Source organism: Erpetoichthys calabaricus, chromosome 11 (genome assembly GCF_900747795.2).
Source record: "Erpetoichthys calabaricus chromosome 11, fErpCal1.3, whole genome shotgun sequence".
Lineage (NCBI taxonomy): Eukaryota > Metazoa > Chordata > Cladistia > Polypteriformes > Polypteridae > Erpetoichthys > Erpetoichthys calabaricus.
The window spans coordinates 89,139,328-89,159,671 of NC_041404.2; the positions used below are offsets into that span (position 1 = coordinate 89,139,328).

General features: G+C 39.4%; 1 protein-coding gene across 1 annotated transcript in view; it reads left to right on the forward strand.

Moving 5' to 3' along the window:
• The window catches only part of bgnb (biglycan b), a 155,204-nt gene that overhangs the window by 114,203 nt on the left and 20,657 nt on the right, over positions 1 to 20,344 (forward strand). Inside the window, exon 3 of the mRNA XM_051933887.1 lies at positions 14,412 to 14,524. Within this exon, the coding sequence (XP_051789847.1) occupies positions 14,412 to 14,524 (113 nt within the window). The remainder of the gene's footprint in view (positions 1 to 14,411; positions 14,525 to 20,344) is intronic.

Below are 20,344 nucleotides of genomic sequence, written 5' to 3' on the forward strand. Positions count from 1 at the left end.
CTGCAGGAGAATTTTACTAAAAAATCATCCATCCATGACCTTACTTGCTTTACTCACTTGTTGTTGGGACTACTCCTGGAAACATCAGGAACAAGACAGAAACCAACCCTAGTCCAAAGCAAGACACTGTCACATATACAAATGGGGCCAGTGTGAAGTCTCCAATTTAAGTTAATGCAAACTGGAGTACCATCAGGGGAAAAACAGCAAAGATGCAGGAAGAATGTGCAAACTCCACACAGACAGTGCCAAGCTGACAATTTAAACCCAGACTTCTGGAACTGTGAAATGGTAAATAAATAAACATAAAAAATAAAATATCCTCTGTTGTTATTTTCTAGATCTTTTGTCTTGTTAGCTTTTCCTTGATTAATGGTTGCATGTTTTCTGCTGTTAGTTGCTGTTTTCTAGCATGTCCAAGATCTGTGCCAAATCCTTCTCAGTGTTGCTTGTGCTGGTATGTGTGGCACACAAAGGGCAGCTCAATGCCAAAAAGCTATATCTGAATTCTCTTGGCTCTTGTGGAAAGCCCTGCCAAGTCATCACACTGTCACTAATTACTGCACATTCTACTGTCATTTCTGCTCATTTTTCCCATGATCCTGTTCTTTTGCTTACAATTCACATGCCATAGGACTGTGATGTACACTACTGGGTAAAGAAGAGTTTCACCTAAAAACTCTGCACCTCAATTTATACTGTCCATGTACATGGATCAAATTATATCATTTTGATATAAATTTAGGTCCAGATATCTTGTTTGATTTGATGGTGCATTTGTAACAAACACACAAAAAATGTGTGTGTGTGTGTTTACCCTGCAATGGTCTGGTACCCTGTCCGGGGTTTTGTTCCTGTTTTGCACCTTATGCTAGCTGAGATAAGCTCCAGCCTATCCCCAACATATCTTAGGTCTGGATTAAATGGGTTAGAAAATGACATGACCTGACACTCCACAAACACAAATATCCATGTACAAATTGTGCAGCAATCATATACTTGAAAACATATTACAATAGAAAGACCATCTGTTTTGAGCATTAATGTGTGTGCAGCTCATTTCTACGCAAGTCTAAGAAAGCCACACACTCTGTCACTCTCTCTGTTCATACAAGTGAACAAGACCCAAGATTCAGCTGCAGCTCACTCTTCATTCATGAGACTATGGCTTTTGGGTTTAAAGCTGCTGACTTCTTCTTTTCTCTGTAACCCTATACAAAATTGGAAACAAACTCAATAGTCTTATCCCAGCTGTTTGACCAGTATGCCAAGGTTCATCTTTAAACCACTGGATCAGTTTCACTGACCTCTGTAATTGACCATTATTGACATCCAGCATTGTGACTAAAGTAAAAAAAAAGGACCAACCCAAGGCCTTTAGCACAGACTCTTAAAAAATACTTTGTCTATCAGATTTGACAGATGCTTGAAATGCTAAATCTAATTCTCAAACATCTGTCCTTTCGAAGATACCTGCTTCTGTTCTTGTTAAGGATGTTCAGCATAACTCTCAAGTCGATAAATGGCTGTCTACTTCATCTTCAAGGTTACATCAATGACTACTGCAGTCTCCAAGCTTTCGGAATATACCAGTCTTCTACTTGGTGTGTTCCGGTACAATATAGATTTGAGCCTTCTTGCATTCAAACACTGTCTACTATGTTGACTCCATGACTAGCACAAATGTCCAATAACTGTTTACTACTTAAACCATTTCCTTCGATCACACACTTCTAAGTATTTCCATTGTTTCGTTATCCAGGTGTGGAAATCTGTCAATAGAACATCTGTTGATCACTCAGTTGCCTCCAAAAAAGCCATTTACATTAAATATTTCTTGATCGATTCTCAATGTTTTACTCTGTATGAACTCATAGTTGCACTGAAGTGACTCTCTTTTTCCAGAGAATAATCTCCAAGAAGAATACATCCAGCTGAGTGTTGCCATGCCAACTTGTGGTCTCTTATAAGGGGCAGCCCTAGAGCGGCACAAGCGACATCAGACCTCTATCAAGAAGATTTGATTTATATGTGATGCTGTATGTTGAAGCCATCCTGGCTACATGTTGCCAGTACTTCTACATCTCCTTCTTTATCCTCAGAGGTATCCATTTTCAACTATCAAAGTCTTATCCATTTGAATTTTTCTAGGTCATGCTAGCAGCCAGCCCTATCCTGCTGACATGAAAATGGTCTGGCCACCAGACACTTACTAACAAAAGCATTCTCATCAATAGCTTGAAGTGCATGTCCCCAGTCTGCGAGTGACCCTCAGATTTGCTCTTCATATTTTTACACGGGTTTAATTTAGATTAAGCTTTTTATGGCCCCATAAGGATGATCTAAGAAAACCACAGTGCTCCCAGTAATATCATTTCAGGAGACTCTAGGATGCACAAAGACTAAAGGTCATAATCACTGGAGATGAGACAGTAAGAAAAGTATACAGTACCTCATAAAGCAGCCCCCAGAATATGTTCAAGGATTACAAATGTATACAAAAACACTCTTTTTTATTAATTAAAACACACACACACAACACACACAGAAGGGCAGACTGAACACTTTGAGAAGAGAACATGCTAATGAATGATAGAGACAGAATTTAGTGTCCAGATATCTACCTGTCTAGTAAGATGGCTTGCCCGTTTGCCCATCATTCAAGTTTCTTGTCTTTCTTTATATTTTGAACCTGATTTTTTTTCCCACTCATCTTGCTTCAAAAGACCTTTCCCTGGTATCACTTCCACTTTTAGTGGCTGCCATACTTTTGTTACAAGAAATACCAGGTGGGTCATAGAAAGGTCCTAAGGCAAAAAATTTCTATTGCACATGGTAATATTTTCCAAGCGCTTTAGATAGTAGTGGGGTGTTGTATCGTGTTAGCTATTATGGTTGCAATGAGAAGTCAAGCAAAACCCTTTTATTGGCTAACTGCACAGGTTACAATATGCATGAAGAAGGGGCCTGAGCTGCCTAAAAAGCCTGCATATTGTAATCTTTTCAGTTAGCCAATAAAATGTGTCATTTTGCTTGATGTCTTGTATCCAGTGTTTTAGAGTAATTTTGCTTTCTGAGTAATTTGTCATTCATTTGATAAGACTGATACAGGGCATAACTGCATGTATAGTGGAATTAAAAATGAATAAATGAATGAAGTAATGCTAACAGCACGTGTATCAGGGTTGTCGATGAAAAGCTTTAACTTTCAGCACAGCTCGGAGCCTGTCAGCTTAATAATTATATTACAAGCCATGTGATATCTATCTATCTATCTATCTATCTATCTATCTATCTATCTATCTATCTAGATATCTATCTATCTATCTATCTATCTATCTATCTATCTATCTATCTATCTATCTATCTATCTATCTATCTATCTATATTTGAGTGAGCCCAAGGTGCGGACCTGATAAGGACATACTCGACAGGTGGGCGTGGACTGTCTGCAGATGCAGGAATACCTGGAGAAAAAGGCTATAAAGCAACCTAGTGAGCAGCGTAAAGACGGGGCGCAGATACAGCACTTAAGGATCACTTTAATCACGCTTCCTGGCTACTGAAGTCCATCAGCATGGATAAGCGGCTGCTGGCAAAGCTCACATTTGGACAATGACCTTGATTTGGCTCACAGAGTAGGGGGCTAGTGTGTCACACGAGTTGCCTTTGACACTGGGTGTACGGAGTGAAGCAAAGTTGGGTGCCATGTGTGAGCGGCATACAGAAAAAGCAGCTGGGAATGCATGTCACCTCTGAAAACCTGAGCAGCATGGTGTAAACGGTCGCTAAACATGCCAACAGTCCATTTAGGGGCCACTCACCAGCAATTGGCATAGAGAGGCTAATTCCATTCCTCCATCTTCTGCACCCCCCAGGTTGTTACAGCAGCAGCGATTAGGAGAAGAAAAGAATAAAGATCCCAACACAGAGGACTGGTTTAGCACTGATTCAAGTGGAACATGTGATAACACTCATGATGGCTTGCTTCAAGCAGGGCCAATCAGATCACTTCACATTACTTGAATGTCCTTCGAGTGTCACTAGAATGGAGTTTGTGCTGCCTTCGGGTGAGCTTAAAAGAATAGGACATTGCGTCAACAACTGTGTCTGGGCCTGATAAGACCCAGATGGAGCACACTCTTGAAGTGGCCATAGACTGTGGAAACAGTCGTTGAAGATGCCAACAGTCCTTTTGAGTGCCACTCTCCAGCAATAGGTGTAAAGAAGCTAGTACCATTCATATGTCCCTGTTACAAAATATATGTCATATCACACATGCGTGCCAGAAAATTGCCTTCTGGGCTAACCTGAAGTATACAGTATCACTCCTGAGACAAGAGGGGGTGCTGTCACTAATGATCTTGTCTCCTTTTTCCCTCATAGCACAGAGAAGATGCACAATGATGGTAACTGAGCCACAGGAGCCGTGCATTTTCTGACCCATATGGCATTAGGCCAGACGTCCCCATAAGATGAGAAGCCAGGGGTACAGAATTCTGCAAAAAGCCTGACATGCCACATCAAAGCCCCAGCGGGACATTAATCCAGGGGATTTCCAGCTCCTTTTGTTTGTGCACAAAAATGCCAAAGAGTGCCAGTTTTTCTTTCTATTTTTTGTCATCAGCATTAAACAGGGTGGCCTGACTGGCACCCCAACATTCTGTGGCACTCATTCTATTTGTCACTTGACCACAATATATACAGTATATATTTTTGGAATAAACAAAGCTGTCTAGAAGCAGCTGTGAATCTAGACTCGAAAAACTTTTTTTCACAATACCATAATGGTTTCACGAGAGTGATTAGGATGAAGTTCTCCACAGAAGTTGTTATATGGAAAACATATGGCAGCTGTTTGATTTCTAGAAAGTTGAGAAGTAAAAAGCAGACTGAGTCTTATTAATGTGCAAAAATGAATAGTTATAGCGCTCATTGTTATAAAATCTGAATGATGGACTTCAGAGCCTCCTGCTGGCCAGAAGGAGAAAATGTATCCAAAGATCAATTACATTTACTTTTTTTAGTTCTTCAAAACTCTTATGCTTCTCAATATCAAAAATATAATAAAACAGCTTTTTTTTAAACAGCTTCTGTTTAGTGTATTATACTGTATTAGAAATTGGCTTTGATATTTGGTATGAATGATATAAATATGGTAATTAGCTAAAGTACAAGTATATTTAAATCTGTAGATTTTGCATGACTCTACTTAAACTTAATGAGACTTATTTAATCTTCATATGCATCTAACAACAAAGCATTTTGTGTCATTTTTATTTACACAATTAAAAAAGTAACTTAGGCTTACTTCAAATAAAGACAATCCCCACTTTTTATGGGTTGTAATCTGAGTGAAAAGTAACACATACAATGAAACTACAGTACAGCAAACCTGTCAACTCCTTTTTATAGTTTAGATGAATTAAATGCAAAAGGAGAGCCAGCTAATATGGTCTCTTTCTGGCTTCAGGCGAGGTTGTTGTACATTTTTTGTGTTAAGGTCACACTTTTATTTTATGTCCTCTCCATTTAGACATTTCTGACCAGATGTTATCCAGATGCCCAAGTGCAGCTCCCATATATACGAGGGAGAGTAAAGTGTTTATAACATCTGACTGCAGGAAATACTCTCAGTGGAATATTTCATTAAGTGTTTGGCTGTGAAAGGAAGCGAGCGATGCTTCTATCTTATAGAAATATTTAATGCGTATTAATATACTTGTATTCTATTTTAGCGTGACATGGTTGCACAATGGTTAGCAATACTTCTTTACATTCCTTAGTCTTGGTTTCAAAGTCTGGATTTTGATAAATTTGCAGACTTAGATGGCATTAACTACATGTCACCTAAGGAATGGCTGGGGCCACAAGGAGCTACAAAGCCTCAATTGGAGCCATGTCCATTGATATTCAGATTTCATGGATAACAAAGAAGGCACCAATTAGGAAGCATTTAATGTAGAGCGGGTTGAAGGTTTTCAATGAGCCTGGAATGAGGAGGTGAGAAACCACTGGATAAGTGGAATGGTGGCCACATTACATAAGAGAAGCAGTTGTGGAGAATCCCTTCTAGACAGGAAGCACTGAAGCTACCTGATCAGAAGGATACAGTTCAGATGAGTCCATACAACTCCAGTCACTCTACTTAATTCATTACTTCTGCCAACCACCAGGGAAGTGTATGCAAAGAATACAAAGAATTAAGAGTGTGTGTGGACACCATGACAAAAAATGTGATCAATGGCTTTTCAGAAGTTGAAGAAACATTACGCTATCAAAAATTATGAATGCTCATACAATCTAAATCTAGTTTTTTACTTAACATTATAGGTAAATGTTCCATGCAGAATCCCAGAAATTAAAGATTTCTGGTGCAGTGTAATCAAATACACTTGATTCATTCCAAATCCCCACTTTACTAATTTACATATAAATACTGTTTCTTATTTGCAATGGTGATGGACAGGTTGACAGATGAGGTTAGACAGGAGTCCCTGTGGACTATGATGTTTGCTGATGACATTGTGATCTGTAGCGAGAGTAGGGAGCAGGTTGACAAGACCCTGGAGAAGTGTAGATATGCTCTAGAGAGGAGAGGACAGGAATGAAGGTCAGTACGAACAAGACAGAATACATGTGTATGAATGAGAGGGATGTCAATGGAATGGTGGGGATGCAGGGAGTAGAGTTGTTCAAGGTGGATAAGTTTAAATGCTTTGGATCAACAGTACAGAGTAACAGGGATTGTGGAAGGGAGGTGAATTATAGAGTGCAGGCAGGGTGGAGTGGTTGGAGAATAGTGTCAGGAGTAATTTGTGATAGACGGTTATCAGCAAGAGTGAAAGGGAAGATCTACAGGACGGTATTGAGACTAGCTATGCTATATAGGTTGGAGATGGTGGTACTGACCAGAAAGTAGGAGACAGAGCTGGAGGTGGCAGAGTTAAAGATAATAAGATTTGCATTGGGTGTAACAAGGATGGACAGGATTAGAAGTGAGTTCATTAGAGGGTTGGCTCAAGTTGGACGGTTGGCAAGCAAAGTCAGAGAGGTGAGATTGCGTTGGTTTGGACATGTGTAGAGGAAAGATGCTGGGTATATTAAGAAAAGGATGTTAAAGATAGGAAGAGGAAAAGAGGAAGGCCTAAGAGAAGGTTTATGGATGTGGTGAGAGAGGACATATAGGTGATGGATGTGACAGAACAATATGCAGAGGACAGGAAGATATGGAACAAGATGATCCAATGTGGCAATCCCTAACAGGTGCAGCCAAAAGAAGAAGAAGAAGATACTGTTTTCTCTTCTAAGCCATGGTTCTTTATGAACATCATATAGTTTTGAAGTTTATAAACCACATGACCAATGTTCCCTCTAATTTTTTTTTTACTGATGAGTGGGTGTGAACAACACATGAGCTGGTACTTACTTTTTATGAGCAATCCCTCTTTGAATTATAAATGACACGAAACAGCACTACACGAGGTTACTCAGTGTTCACCTCAAAGCAAGCACATGATATATCAATCAGCACAAACACATGAACAATGAGCAGCAAGGATCCCCCATGGAGTTTCAGGAGCCACAGGTGAAGGTCACGATAACACCTGCATACTGTATCACTCCCAAACTTGCATGCAGGAGGGAGTCTGTGGTACGATAAGAGCTGGGTAGCAGTTGAAAAAAAGCATGTGACTCTTGGTATCAAATGTATGCTCACTGAGGTTGTTCTAAGGGTTCACTCACTTTTTTTCTCATTTATGCTTTGCACCTTCCCCCACCATAACCTATTATCTATGGGGGAGGAGTGAAAGCTTCAGATTCATCAAAAATTTCGATCTCCAGTTTTTCAATGGATCTTGACATTTTGGGGTCCCCTGATACCGAAAACATTGATATCTTGATGATGGATGTGTGTCTGTATGTCACAGTTTCTTGAGGATGGTCTAGGGCTAAAATGGCTAGATGGAAAAATACCAAACTGAAAACTTAAGCCTGTTATGAGATGACAATGTGCTGATTAATTTTTGAGCCAAATCAAGCAAGAGAAAGAGGCACTCTAGAGGAACCCTCAAATACCCCTAATTCTGTAATTAATTATGAATTTTTCTTGTCAATTGCTATCGCAATGACCTATTTTATAATCAGAAAGATAAGCATCAGAGCGGTAAATAATAACTGAAATGTTTTAGAATAGATTAGGTATCTTGGTTCCTAGGGCATAAAGTCTACTGACGCTCATGTTCACATTTTTTTTAATATTCAGCCTCTGAACTTACTAATAAAGTCATGTGCCAATATACATCTGACCAAATTGCAATTTGTACTTAGAGCCAATGTCCCTTTTTATTCTTACTGATGACCGAATGTGAATAATAGATTCCTTTTATGATCAGTTTATTATCCCCACTTCACTACACGAGCTTCCCCCCATGAAGAATCAACCAATTGTTGCGAAGCACCAATAAATGAACAAAGAGCTTTCCCCAAACAAAGCAAAGCACCAACACGTAAATGGTGAGTGTGGGGAGTCCCACATGAAGTATCGATTGATCAGCACAAAGTATCGACACATGAACAACAAGCATTTGCCCTGTGGTGTTTTGGGAGAACAGTTGCATAGCTGTGTAGGAGTGAGTGTCATGATAAAAACTAAGAAGCATTTTGAAAAGTGTAGCATCCTGAAAAAAGGCTACCAAGACTTGAATATCAGTTTTAGCTACTCCGTACCGGCAGTTAAAGTATGCACACCAGGGACTCACACCAGACACACAGAGGCTTAATTGTAATGATCTGCACATTTTGTTACCAACATACAGCCAATGTGATATATTGACAAATGGCCTGTCCCAAATGGAGCTGTAAGTCATCACAGGACTGTATATATTTAGTTATAACAAATCTTACCTTCTGCTTCATTAAGATGCCTACTGGGTTAAGAAAGTATCACAAGCAGATTTCCAGCCCAACAGAGAAATCCTCCTGTGTAGAATATGGGAATATGGTAAGGCAACATGGGCCAGGAACTTTAACATGGAGATGCTACTTGAGAATATTAATTAAGTCCATTCACGCTGAGCAGATGGCCATAAATGACTTCCTTCAAAAGAGCTTTTGGACTGAACTTGGCTTTATCCAGCTTGACTTAAAGGAACTTAAAAGTCAGCAAAGAAAATCTCTACAGAGTTAGGAATACTTTCCAAAAATACAGGTCTGCTGGAATAACAGTTTAAAATGTTGGAACACAAGGTAACCGCCATGAACAAAAAGCTGATAGAGCTTGAAGACAGAAACTGGCAAAATAATGTTCAAGTACTGAGCATACTTCAAAATGTGGGCATTTCTTAAAAAATGATCACTCATTCTCTTCTCATATCTCATTGAATTTATTCCATCTATAGAAAGATCTACGCTTTAAACCATTATTCTGCTCGCCTGAGGCCACTTATTCACAACGTTTTTGAACAAGGTCAACAGAAAAACTTTGTCTTGCAACAGCTATCGTATTTTATTTCTCCCTGACTTTAGCAGCCCGATTATAAAACCGCAGAAGGTGATGTACCTGTTCCTTAAAAAAGTGATGAAAGCTGTGCCTAATCCTTTCTTGTTGTACCCAGCTTACATTAAGCTCACCCACACGGCTGGCTATGTTTGCTACGATGACTGAAAGCAGGCAATGGAGGGTATTGAAATATTCTGCTCTGCTGATGTCTTTCCTTTGTAATGGCGCCTTCCATCTCCTCAACCTTCATATGGTGTGTATTGTTTCAGGACATTTCTCCCTAAACACATGCTTTAGATGACTTGTTAGTGGCAGTACTTTCACTTCACAGTTTAATGTGTGCTAGATTAAGTTCTGTTCAATGCTGTTATATTTTTCATCTGTAATCAATTATGTTGATGGTTATTGTTTTAATTTCCTGTTAAATTATTAGTGTTCAATCAATCAAAATGGCTTTCAGTTTGAATTTTGTTGGGCATAAAAAGAAAACTGTTGCTGTCTTACAGGAAACCAAGCTACTGGGGTGTCATGTCCCCAAGATGAGTATCAGGTATTTGAAGGTGGTGGTCTCTGCATCTGCTGCCTCCAGGAAACATGGTGTGGCTATTCTGGTGCACCACAGTCCACAAATTAAAAATTTGACCTCTGGTTCTGAGCACTTTGGTAGATTCTGCTATACACTAAAAAGAATTTAAAGGGAATAAATTTACCCTTAACTTGCTAAATGGTTCCATCCCATATCAGTTGAATGTCTGTCTGTATAAAACAAATGAAATCCAACAGTTTTAGCATTTTGAAATTATTTTAGGTAAAGCAATAGACACATACGTCAATACCCATCTTTAGGCCCCTGCTCTTTTTGCAAACTTAGTAGCTCACAAACAAGAAGCCCCTTCACACAGGATAATTCTATGATTCAAAGACCTGCATCTCCACCTCATCCATTGGTCAAGAGTCCTGTGTTCATTTCAAAAGTGAGACACTCTGTTTGTGGACTACTTTATCTTTCTAGAGGTGTTTACTTAACAATATTCTAGCAAAAAATGCAAGCATTTTGCATGTTATGGGCATAATACTGAATGACATGAAATGTGGATTACGTGACATGAGTAAAGGCAGTTTTTTTATATGTTTGCTATTGTCCAGCGTTTGTTATCATGGGCTCCCTTTCTGTCAGAAATGTTCTTATCTCTATTCCCCATGAAAACATTTTCTCATCCATCAATGAAAAGTACATGGCATAAGTAGCATATTATAAAAAATACCATTTTTGGGTGGAGTATTTCTTTAATTTTTTTTAAAATTTGGCCATAAAACTTCAAAACTGCAGGACCTACTTGATGATGCATGAATTGCTGACCATACTGAAGTAACAAGAGACTTTTTTTGTTTTAGTGGGATCAGCATGTTTACTTTATTGAAGCCCACCATCTGGGCAGGCAAAACAAAAATGAGACACATTGTCTTTCTTCACACGGCCTCATATTTAGATGCCTATCATCTGGCTGAGTGTCATTCTACTCAGAATCCTGAAAGCACCATTTATTCTTTATACTGAAAGTAAATTACTTGCAGTGCTGCTTACAAGCATTCATGTTATATTAGCCGAGATTTTATCCAGCAGCAAATGTACACAGTATTTCTCATCTCTCCATTTCAGCCTATTTAATAACATTAAACTGTTTAATAAATGTTACATAAATAGCATCTCAGGCCTTGGGAGTCTTTGTCTGGAAAATAGGAACCCTTTCAATAGGCACCAGTAACACTCGTGGCAGCAAGACTTTACTTGTCATACTCTTTCACCTCTTTTTCCTCTACAGAGGCATACCATAAATGAAAATATGTACACCTACTAGTTGTTCCAACTGTGTGGCTGTAATGACTTCTTTACCTGTATTAAATTACTTTTCATGCTCAACTCTTCTATAGTTTGACCACTTTCCTCAAGTATTGCAGTGTTCAGAGGCCAAGACTGTTACAGTGCAGTGAAGGAGTCATCCCAGTGGTGTTTACCTGACAGACTAAAAGAGAGCTTCATTTATATTTTGATACCACTCAGCTACCAAGTGTCACATAAGAACAGAAGAAACATTTTGACAAGATTGAGCCATTTAGCCTAGCATAGTGTGTCAATCCACACTTACCTAACATCAGCAAAATATCAAGTCAAGGCTTGACACTATCTACCAGTCAAGTTGGTAACTTATTTCATATATATGTTACTTTCTGTGTGAAGAAACATTTTGGAATGCTTGTGAGAAATTTATACTAAATGAGCTCCTATCTACAGTATGCTCTGGTTTTCACCATTCTAAATCTCTTTGTAATTTTGATCACTTTCATCAGGTCTTCTCCTAACTTGCACTTTTTTAATCTGGAATGATTAATTTTCTTCAGTCTAACCTTTACTTATAGCTCATAACTTTCAGCCCTGGAATCAGCCTGGGATGCACTTCTATGGATTTTCTCAAATGCTGCTGTCACTTTTGAAATATGGAGACTAAAACTAAACACAGTATTACAGGTGATGCCTCACAAATGTGTTGTGTTGTATACTCATAACTTCCATTTGATTTGTACTCGATACAGTGAGGTATGTAACTCAGTGTCCATTTCAGGAATATGCTGGGTCTCCAACACTAGCCATCCTGTTTACATGTCTTTTACCCAAGGTTTCTTCTATCTGAGTATCTTGCGTGGCAACCCTTATTATGCATCAGTCGTATGATGGAGAGGCTGGGGAAATAAAATAAGGTAGCTTTGGATGGTGTGGTGCTCATGTATTTGCTTTCAAGTATTAGAAATCATTAAGCAAATTTGAAATCCTAAAAACCAAAACACATGCCAAAATACACAATAAAATCACTAGAACAAGGGGAGCACTATACAGTGGCTATAACAAGACATACTGTAAGTGCTAAATGCTTTACTAACCTGAGCTCTCCTTTCTATGTCCCAAGCCCTTTCACCATGTCACAGCTGCATATCAAGTATTGTCATGCAACAGGACCAGATGGGAGGGGCCTGAGCAAGAAGGTGGGTGAAAGGAAGGACTAGGGGGCGGAGCTCTAGTAACATGGTCTATGTTAATTGCATTAGTGAAGTGAAACAGTGGATGAGGGGGAAAAATTGCCTTAAAGCTGAAAAAAAATTATTTTGTGTCAGTTCTACAAATAGTTGAAATAATCAGTTTCTTTATCAGAGGTGTGACCAGAAAATCATGTGTGGGTGGGCATTTGGCTTGTCTGTGGGGGCAAAAAATATCCATCCATCCATCCATCCATCCCCATTTTTGTAGGGGGGGGGGGGGTCAAATAATAATAACAGCATAGTTTTATATAACATATAAAAGCAAAAATTGTGGCATAAATCATAACCTATTGTTCAATAAAATTAACAGAGGCAATGGAACTTGTATTATTATTTTTTGTGAACAAATATAGAACTACATCTACAAGGTAAATATCAATAAAGTCAAATGTATACAACATATGAGAGCAAGAACAGAAACGTGGCTTATTGTAGTCATGGGAGGCTATAGGACATCAGTTTCCAGTGTTTAACCTGGATATTATCTACAGGACCAGTTTGCAGTTACTCTTGGCAAATTCATTCATGTCTAGATTTTCTGTGATGTTTTTCTCATGTGTCAGAATGACTAAATTTCTCTTCCTTGAATGCAGCATTGTTCGGTGGAGTGGAGTAAGAATGCGGTTCAAAGTAGAGAAAGAGCTTTTGCATGCAGCTGAAGACATACCAGTGATGAGTGCTGTGATGCAGACATGGCTCTGACGTGCGGGATACTAGATGCGTGTTTGTGGAAGCCACCACCGTCTTTTTCTAGAGCTTTTTTCCAATTAGTGTAGCCGTGTTTGGTGAATATGTCCTCACGGTCCGAATTAGAAACATTAAATTTGTGGCAGGCAAAGCAAAAGCTGCCATCACGGACAACAGAATATTCAAGCCATGGTCGAGACTGATACCAGCTTGCACTAAAACATCTGAATGTCTTTCCGAATGCGCGCTTGGGATAATTAATTAAAATGGGCTGGGATGGGCTACACATATTTAAGTCAGGCAGACCGGACTGTATATTTTGTTGAAGGCAGAGGTTTGGAGTACCCGACACGGGCGCAGAGCTGGAGGATTGTGTAGGCTTATCTACATCTTTTGGAGTTTCAGTTCCTGACGTGGGTGCGCTGTGCTCCGTGTTGGTAGCAGGGGTGCTGGGCTCAACCATGGAGCCAGCAGCTTGCGTTGGGACAGAGGCTGAAGATGTCTGCTTTTTAATAAGCCACCTATGCATAGCCTTTGGTGTTACCAACCAGAAAATAAAAGAAGAATGAAACATATACGCTGTTTTAGTTAAAGAATGCAGTCAACAGGTTCAAAACGTGCTTCAAAATGTGCGACGAAGTGAACTGTGAACAGCACAGTGCCTATCTAGTGGAGGAGGCACTGATGGATACACCCCAAATTCAAACAGGCCGATTGGAAAGCAACTCAGTTTTGAAAATCAAATGTTATTCTTCTCCAGAGTTTTCATTGGACAGACAGAGCATTTCGCAGGGGGGGGCACGGCTTGTCTCTGGGGGGGGGCAGTGCCCACCCCAGCCCCCCTGTGGTCACACCTCTTTTCTTTACACAAAAGCACAGTTAGCTTGTACTTGGATTTCCTTATCAGACTGTCCCTGGTGACACATAAGGCCCTGGTTTAATAAAAATCAATCAATCAGTAAATAAATGTACACTTTCAGTAAGAGACACCAGCAGTTTGGATTAGGACAGTGAATGCCTTGAAAAGAATATAATGTTGGTTTCTTTTTACATACTCAGACACATGGATTATATGTGTGACCAGAAAAAGGACATCTGATGGTTATTTATTTTTATGTTCCTCATTCAGGTCTGTCGGCTGTCCCCAAAAACATCCCCTCGGACACCTTACTGCTGGATCTACAGAATAATAAGATTACAGAACTGAAGGAGAATGATTTTGCAGGGCTGCACAATCTCTATGTAAGTGTCCCTGTCATCAACGCTTTTGTTGCTTTTGATCTTACAGTCTTTATTGATTACTCTGTTGAAACATTCATGCTATATTCTAACATTATAATTCTTGCTGATTTCTTATATACCTTGTCGTTAGTGTTATCTCCACCCAGCTCTTGAAGGAGAATCTAATGCCATCTGTAGGGAGTTTGCTCCCATCTTTCTTTAAATTTTTCCCTGGGACATACTTTTTTCCCACATTTCACACGTGTACTGTTACTTGGCAACTCTAATTTGCTGTGGCTAAAGCCGATGTCACATTACATGACTTCTAGTGATGGGGTATGTCAGATTTGCAGACCACAATTGCTGATCACATAGCCGGACCAGGTCAATAGGCTATATGCACATGGTACTGCTGACATAATTCTGGTGAAATCTCAGCCAGCTCAGTCGATTCCATTGTCCATACTACAGTTATGATTTTTGTTTGGAGGTGAGAATGTCTGAGAAAAAGATTTTTAAGTTTCAGCATACAGATAACTCTACAGCTGAACATTTTTGTGTACCTTTATGTCAAACTTCCAGTAACTACAACAAGGTACTTAGTTTCCATACATTTCCCTCCAATGCAGAAATCTTATCTAAATGGATTATCATTTTCCGGAGAGAGAGCTTTATGGTTACTTTCCGTATCCTAGTTTGTAGCCAGCTTTTTTTTAAAAAATGAATTTTTGTGAGCCAGGCTCTGAGACAGGGCAGTGACTGTTAAAAGAAGGGAGAGGTTCCATCATTGGGTGGAACAATTTCTCTGTTCCACTTTCAAGACCAGGGGCCTCATGTATAACGCCGTGCGTAGAACTCACACTATAACATGGCGTAAGCACAAAAGCGGGATTGTGCGTACGCACAGAAAAATCCAGATGCAGGAATCTGTGCGCACGCATACTTTCACGTTCTTCTACTACATAAATCCTGATTTGCGTGAAAAGTAACGCACGTGCACGCGCCTTCTGTCCCGCCCCAACTCCTCCCAGAATTACGCCTCTTTGAATATGCAAATCAATATAAATAGCCTTCTGTGAAAAGACAATGGGAAAAGCACGGGAGAAAATATAAGAATTTCAGCGAATACCAAGTGGAGGCAAAGGAAAAACGTTCTATTTGTTGGTTTAAACAGTGGTATAATCAACAAAAGGAAGCTGATCGAGTGACAGAGTGTCGGAGAAACTCGAAGGCTCAAGTTCACAAAGTCGCACAGCGCCCGAAATAAAAAAGAAATCACATATCAAAGTCGCCGTGTAAAAGCGAGTCGTAGCCCACCGTCTGAGTGTCATATGAAAGCTTATTAGGGTACAGACAAAAAAAAGGCACACAGTGGGGAAAAAAGCACGAAATGTCAACTTTAATCTCGAAATTTCCACTTTAATCACATAGTTTATTTTGCCATTAAAGTAGAACATCATAAACTTCATCTTAAAATCGTTTAATTTACTAGTTTCTCAAATCCCATTGTAACTAAAGTGGCATGTTAAATGCTTTGTTCTGTATTTGATCTTCTATGTGCTCTATGTGTATGAATCACTACCTGCTTTTTAAACGGGCTTTCTCTTTCTCTGACAGGACACATAATCCATTACATTCTTGATATTACAGCTCTCTGAATAATTAAAATACTGAGATGTATACGTGATATCTTTTTCATGATGATAGGAATGAAAGCATGTTATTAAACATGGGAACACGGTGGCGCAGTGCTTGTTCATGTCTCACGCAAGAGGCTTGCTGCGCCATGCGCAACCTTCGATGAAATAATTTATTACAGAAGTACTGTCTCTTTCAAACATACTAACCTCCAACTCCTGTCCTTACTTTTCTTTCTCCAAAAACTCAATCGCCACACAATAAGCTATGTAATAGACGTGAAGCCATCTGTAAGCTTAGAACTTCGATTCTTCAAAAGTTTTAAGGAACATTGAAATATCTTCGTAGTACGTGTTTAATTATTATATCCGTCTATCTTTCCAGTGTCGCGTCAGCACCAGCAAGAATACAGCGCAAGGCAGGAACAATTACTGAACTAGCTAGCGCTGCGGCACCGTGTCCTCACATGTTTAATTATTAACAATACAGATTATTTAAATGAAGTTAAAGTTTTATCTGTATAATATAATCAACATGTTTTGCTGCATTTCGTCTTAGAAATGAATACCGTCATCACATGTAAATACGCGCTTTATAAAGTGGCGCAGGTTGTGCAATATTATAACTGTAGTGCAAGTTTACAGTGGGGTAATTGTACTTATAAGTCCAAACATTTCTACAAGGAGCACTTGATGGACTGATTTAGTGCGTTTAGAGCTCTTGGGATGAAACTGTTTCTAAACCGCGAAGTCCGTACAGGGACTAAAGCATTTGCTGTGGCTCAGGCAGCATCTGCTTCATGCTGTGTACCGATAATTCTCTTTCCAATCAGCTGCTGCTGTGATTTCCCACTCAGATACAGTGACATAAATACTCCGAGTGGTGCAGTGAGAGTAATATGGAAAAAGATGATCTGCTGTGGCAACCCTTAATGGGATCAGCTGAAAGAAGATGCAGTGAGAGTTACAACGCTAAAGCAGTTATGGTATTTGGAATACTATGGCTATTCCCTGGACCATTATATTGCTACAGGTTAATTACAATCAGATGCATTACACTAATAAACAATATGAAGTTAATTTAAGTGTATTTATAAAGCCGCGCCAGGAATGTGGATTTAAGAAAGAAAGGGTGATCACACAGGAACAGTAGCACTGCTTTGACACTGGGTGCCGCCAGTCTGCAAAACCGGGCGGATAAATTGCGTACGCCAAGGAATGAGTTACCGTGGAAATGTGCGTGGCTTTACGCCAAGTTTAGGTTTTATACATGAGGCCCCTGGTGTGTTGTTCTCCATCAGTTCCTTTCTCCTCATCTAAACCCCTGGGGCCTCATGTATAAACGGTACGTACGCACAGAAATGTTGCGTATGGACATTTCCACGCTCAAATCACGATGTATAAAACCTAAACTTGGCGTAAAGCCACGCACATTTCCACGGTTCCTCTTAACCTGGCGTACGCAATTTCTCTGCTCGGTTTTGCAGACTGGCGGCACCCAGCGTCAAAGCAGTGCTACTGTTCCTGTGTGGTCACCCTTTCTTTCTTAGACCCACATTCCTGGCACGGCTTTATAAATACACTGAAATTAATTGCATATTGTTTATTAGTGTAATGCATCTGATTTTAATTAACCTGTAGAAATATGATGGTCCAGGGAATAGCCATAGTATTCCAAATACCATAACTGCTTTAGCGTTGTTACTCTCACATCTTCTTCTTCTTTCAGCTGCTCCCGTTAAGGGTTGCCACAGCGGATCATCTTTTTCCATATTACTGTCACTGCACCACTCGGAGTATTTATATCACTGTATCTGAGTTGGGAATCACAGCAGCAGCTGATTGGAAAGAGAATTATCGGTATACAGTTTCAAGCACACGCTGCCTCAGCCATGGCAAAACGCGTCAAAGCCTTTCATGTACGGACCTCGCGTTTCAGAAACAGTTTCATCCCAAGAACTATAAACGCACTCAATCAAGTGCTCCTTGTAGAACTGTCTGTACTTATAAGTACAATTACCCCACTGTAAACTTGCACTACAGTTATAATATTGCACAACCTGCGCCACTTTATAAAGCGCGTATGATGACGATATACTTTTTAAGATGAAATGCAACAAAATAGGTTGCTTATAGTATACTGATAAAACTTTAACTTCATTTAAATAATCTGTATTGTTAATAATTAAACATGTGAGGACACAGTGCCGCAGCCCTAATTAGTTCACGGATAGCTTCTGCCTTGCGCTGTATTATTGCTGGTGCTGACGCGACACTGGAAGGATAGACAGAGAGAATAATTAAACACGTACTACGAAGATATTTCAATGTTCCTTAAAAGTTTTGATGAATCGGCGTTCTAAGCTTACAGATGGCTTAACGTCTATTACAGAGCTGATTGTGTGGCGATTGGGTATTTGGAGAAAGAAAAGTAAGGACAGGAATTGAAGGTTAGTACGTTTGAAAGAGACAGTACTTCTGTAATAAATTATTTCATCGAAGGTCGCGCATGGCGCAGCAAGCCTCTTGCATGAGATATGGACAATCACTGCGCCACCGTGTTCCCATATTTAATAACATGCTTTCATTACTATCATCGTGAAAAAGATATCACGTATACATCTCAGTATTTTAATTATTCAGAGAGCTGTAATATCACGAATGTAATGGATTCTGTGTCCTTTCGGAAAAAGAGAAAGAACAGAAGCACGTAGTGATTCACACACATAGAGCACATAGAAGATCAAACACAGAACAAAGCATTTAATGTGCTACTTTAGTTACGATGGGATTTGAGAAACTAGTAAAATAAACGATTTTAAGATGAAGTTTATGATGTTCTACTTTAATGACAAAATAAACTACGTGATTAAAGTGGAAACTTCGAGATTAAAGTTGACATTTTGTGCTTTTTTCCCACTGTGTGCCTATTTTTTTTCTCTGTACCCTAATAAGCTTTCATATGTCACTCAGACGGTCCGCTATGAGTCGCCTTTTCACGCCGACTTTGATATGTGACAACTTCTTTTTTATTTCGGGCACTGTGCGACTCTCGGGTTTCTCCAACACTATGTCGCTTGATCAACTTTCTTTTGTTGATTATACCACTGTTTAAACCAACAAATAGTATGTTTCTCCTTTGCCTCCACTTGGTATTCACTGAAATTCTTATATTTTCCCCCGTGCTGTTCCCATTGTCTTTTTCACAGAAGGCTATTTATATCGATTTGCATATTCAAAGAGGCGTAATTCTGGGAGGAGTTGGGGCGAGACAGAAGGCGCGTGCACATGCGTTACTTTTCACACTGATCAGGATTTATGTAGTGGAAGAACGTGAAAGTTTGTGTATGCACAGATTCCTGCAACTGGATTTTTCTGTGCGTACGCACATTCCTGCTTCTGTGCTTACGCCATGTTATAGTGTGAGTTCTACGCACGGCATTATACATGAGGCCCCAGGTGAGGAAGAGGATCATAAATTCCTTGAAGACCATGAACACACTTCGGCTCCAGATCCAGCAGTTTTCGACTTAGTACTTGATGAAAACATGTCTTGCAGAAAGGAGATCCTCCTGCTGAGGAAACAAATTGAGACCCTTAAAATGAAACAGTGGTTTGGCATTATCTTTTTGAGAGTTAAAGAGACATTCACTTTTTTACATGGTAAGATTTCCAGCAGGCTCATGCTATTATGTATTAAGCTTACATATATATTTACCTGTCCCTGAATAAAGTTTAATAACTAAGTATTGAAATGCAGTTTAGGGGCCCTGTAACTAAAAGCACAACCTCCGACTGTTATTTTATTAATCCTTGGGATCATTAGCAGACTGGCATCTGGAGATCTTAATGTGTGCTCTGGTTAGTAACTCATGATAAATTCAGATAAGTAAGCCAGACCTTGGCCATTTAATGCTTTATATGTTAAAAGGAGGATTTTGAAATCTGCCCTAAACTTGACCGGAAGCCAGTGTAAGGATTTAAGAACTGGAGTTAAGTGTTCATATTTTCTTGTTCTTATAATAATTGTTGCAGCAGCATTTTGGATTAACTGGAGGCTGTATAAAGAACAATCTGAGCATCCAGTGAGCACTGTATTGCAGTAGTCAATCCTACTAGAAATAAATGCATGAATTAATTTCTCAGAATCCCACTTATTTAGAAAAGCCTTAATTTTAATTTTAATGACATGCTGGAATCAAAG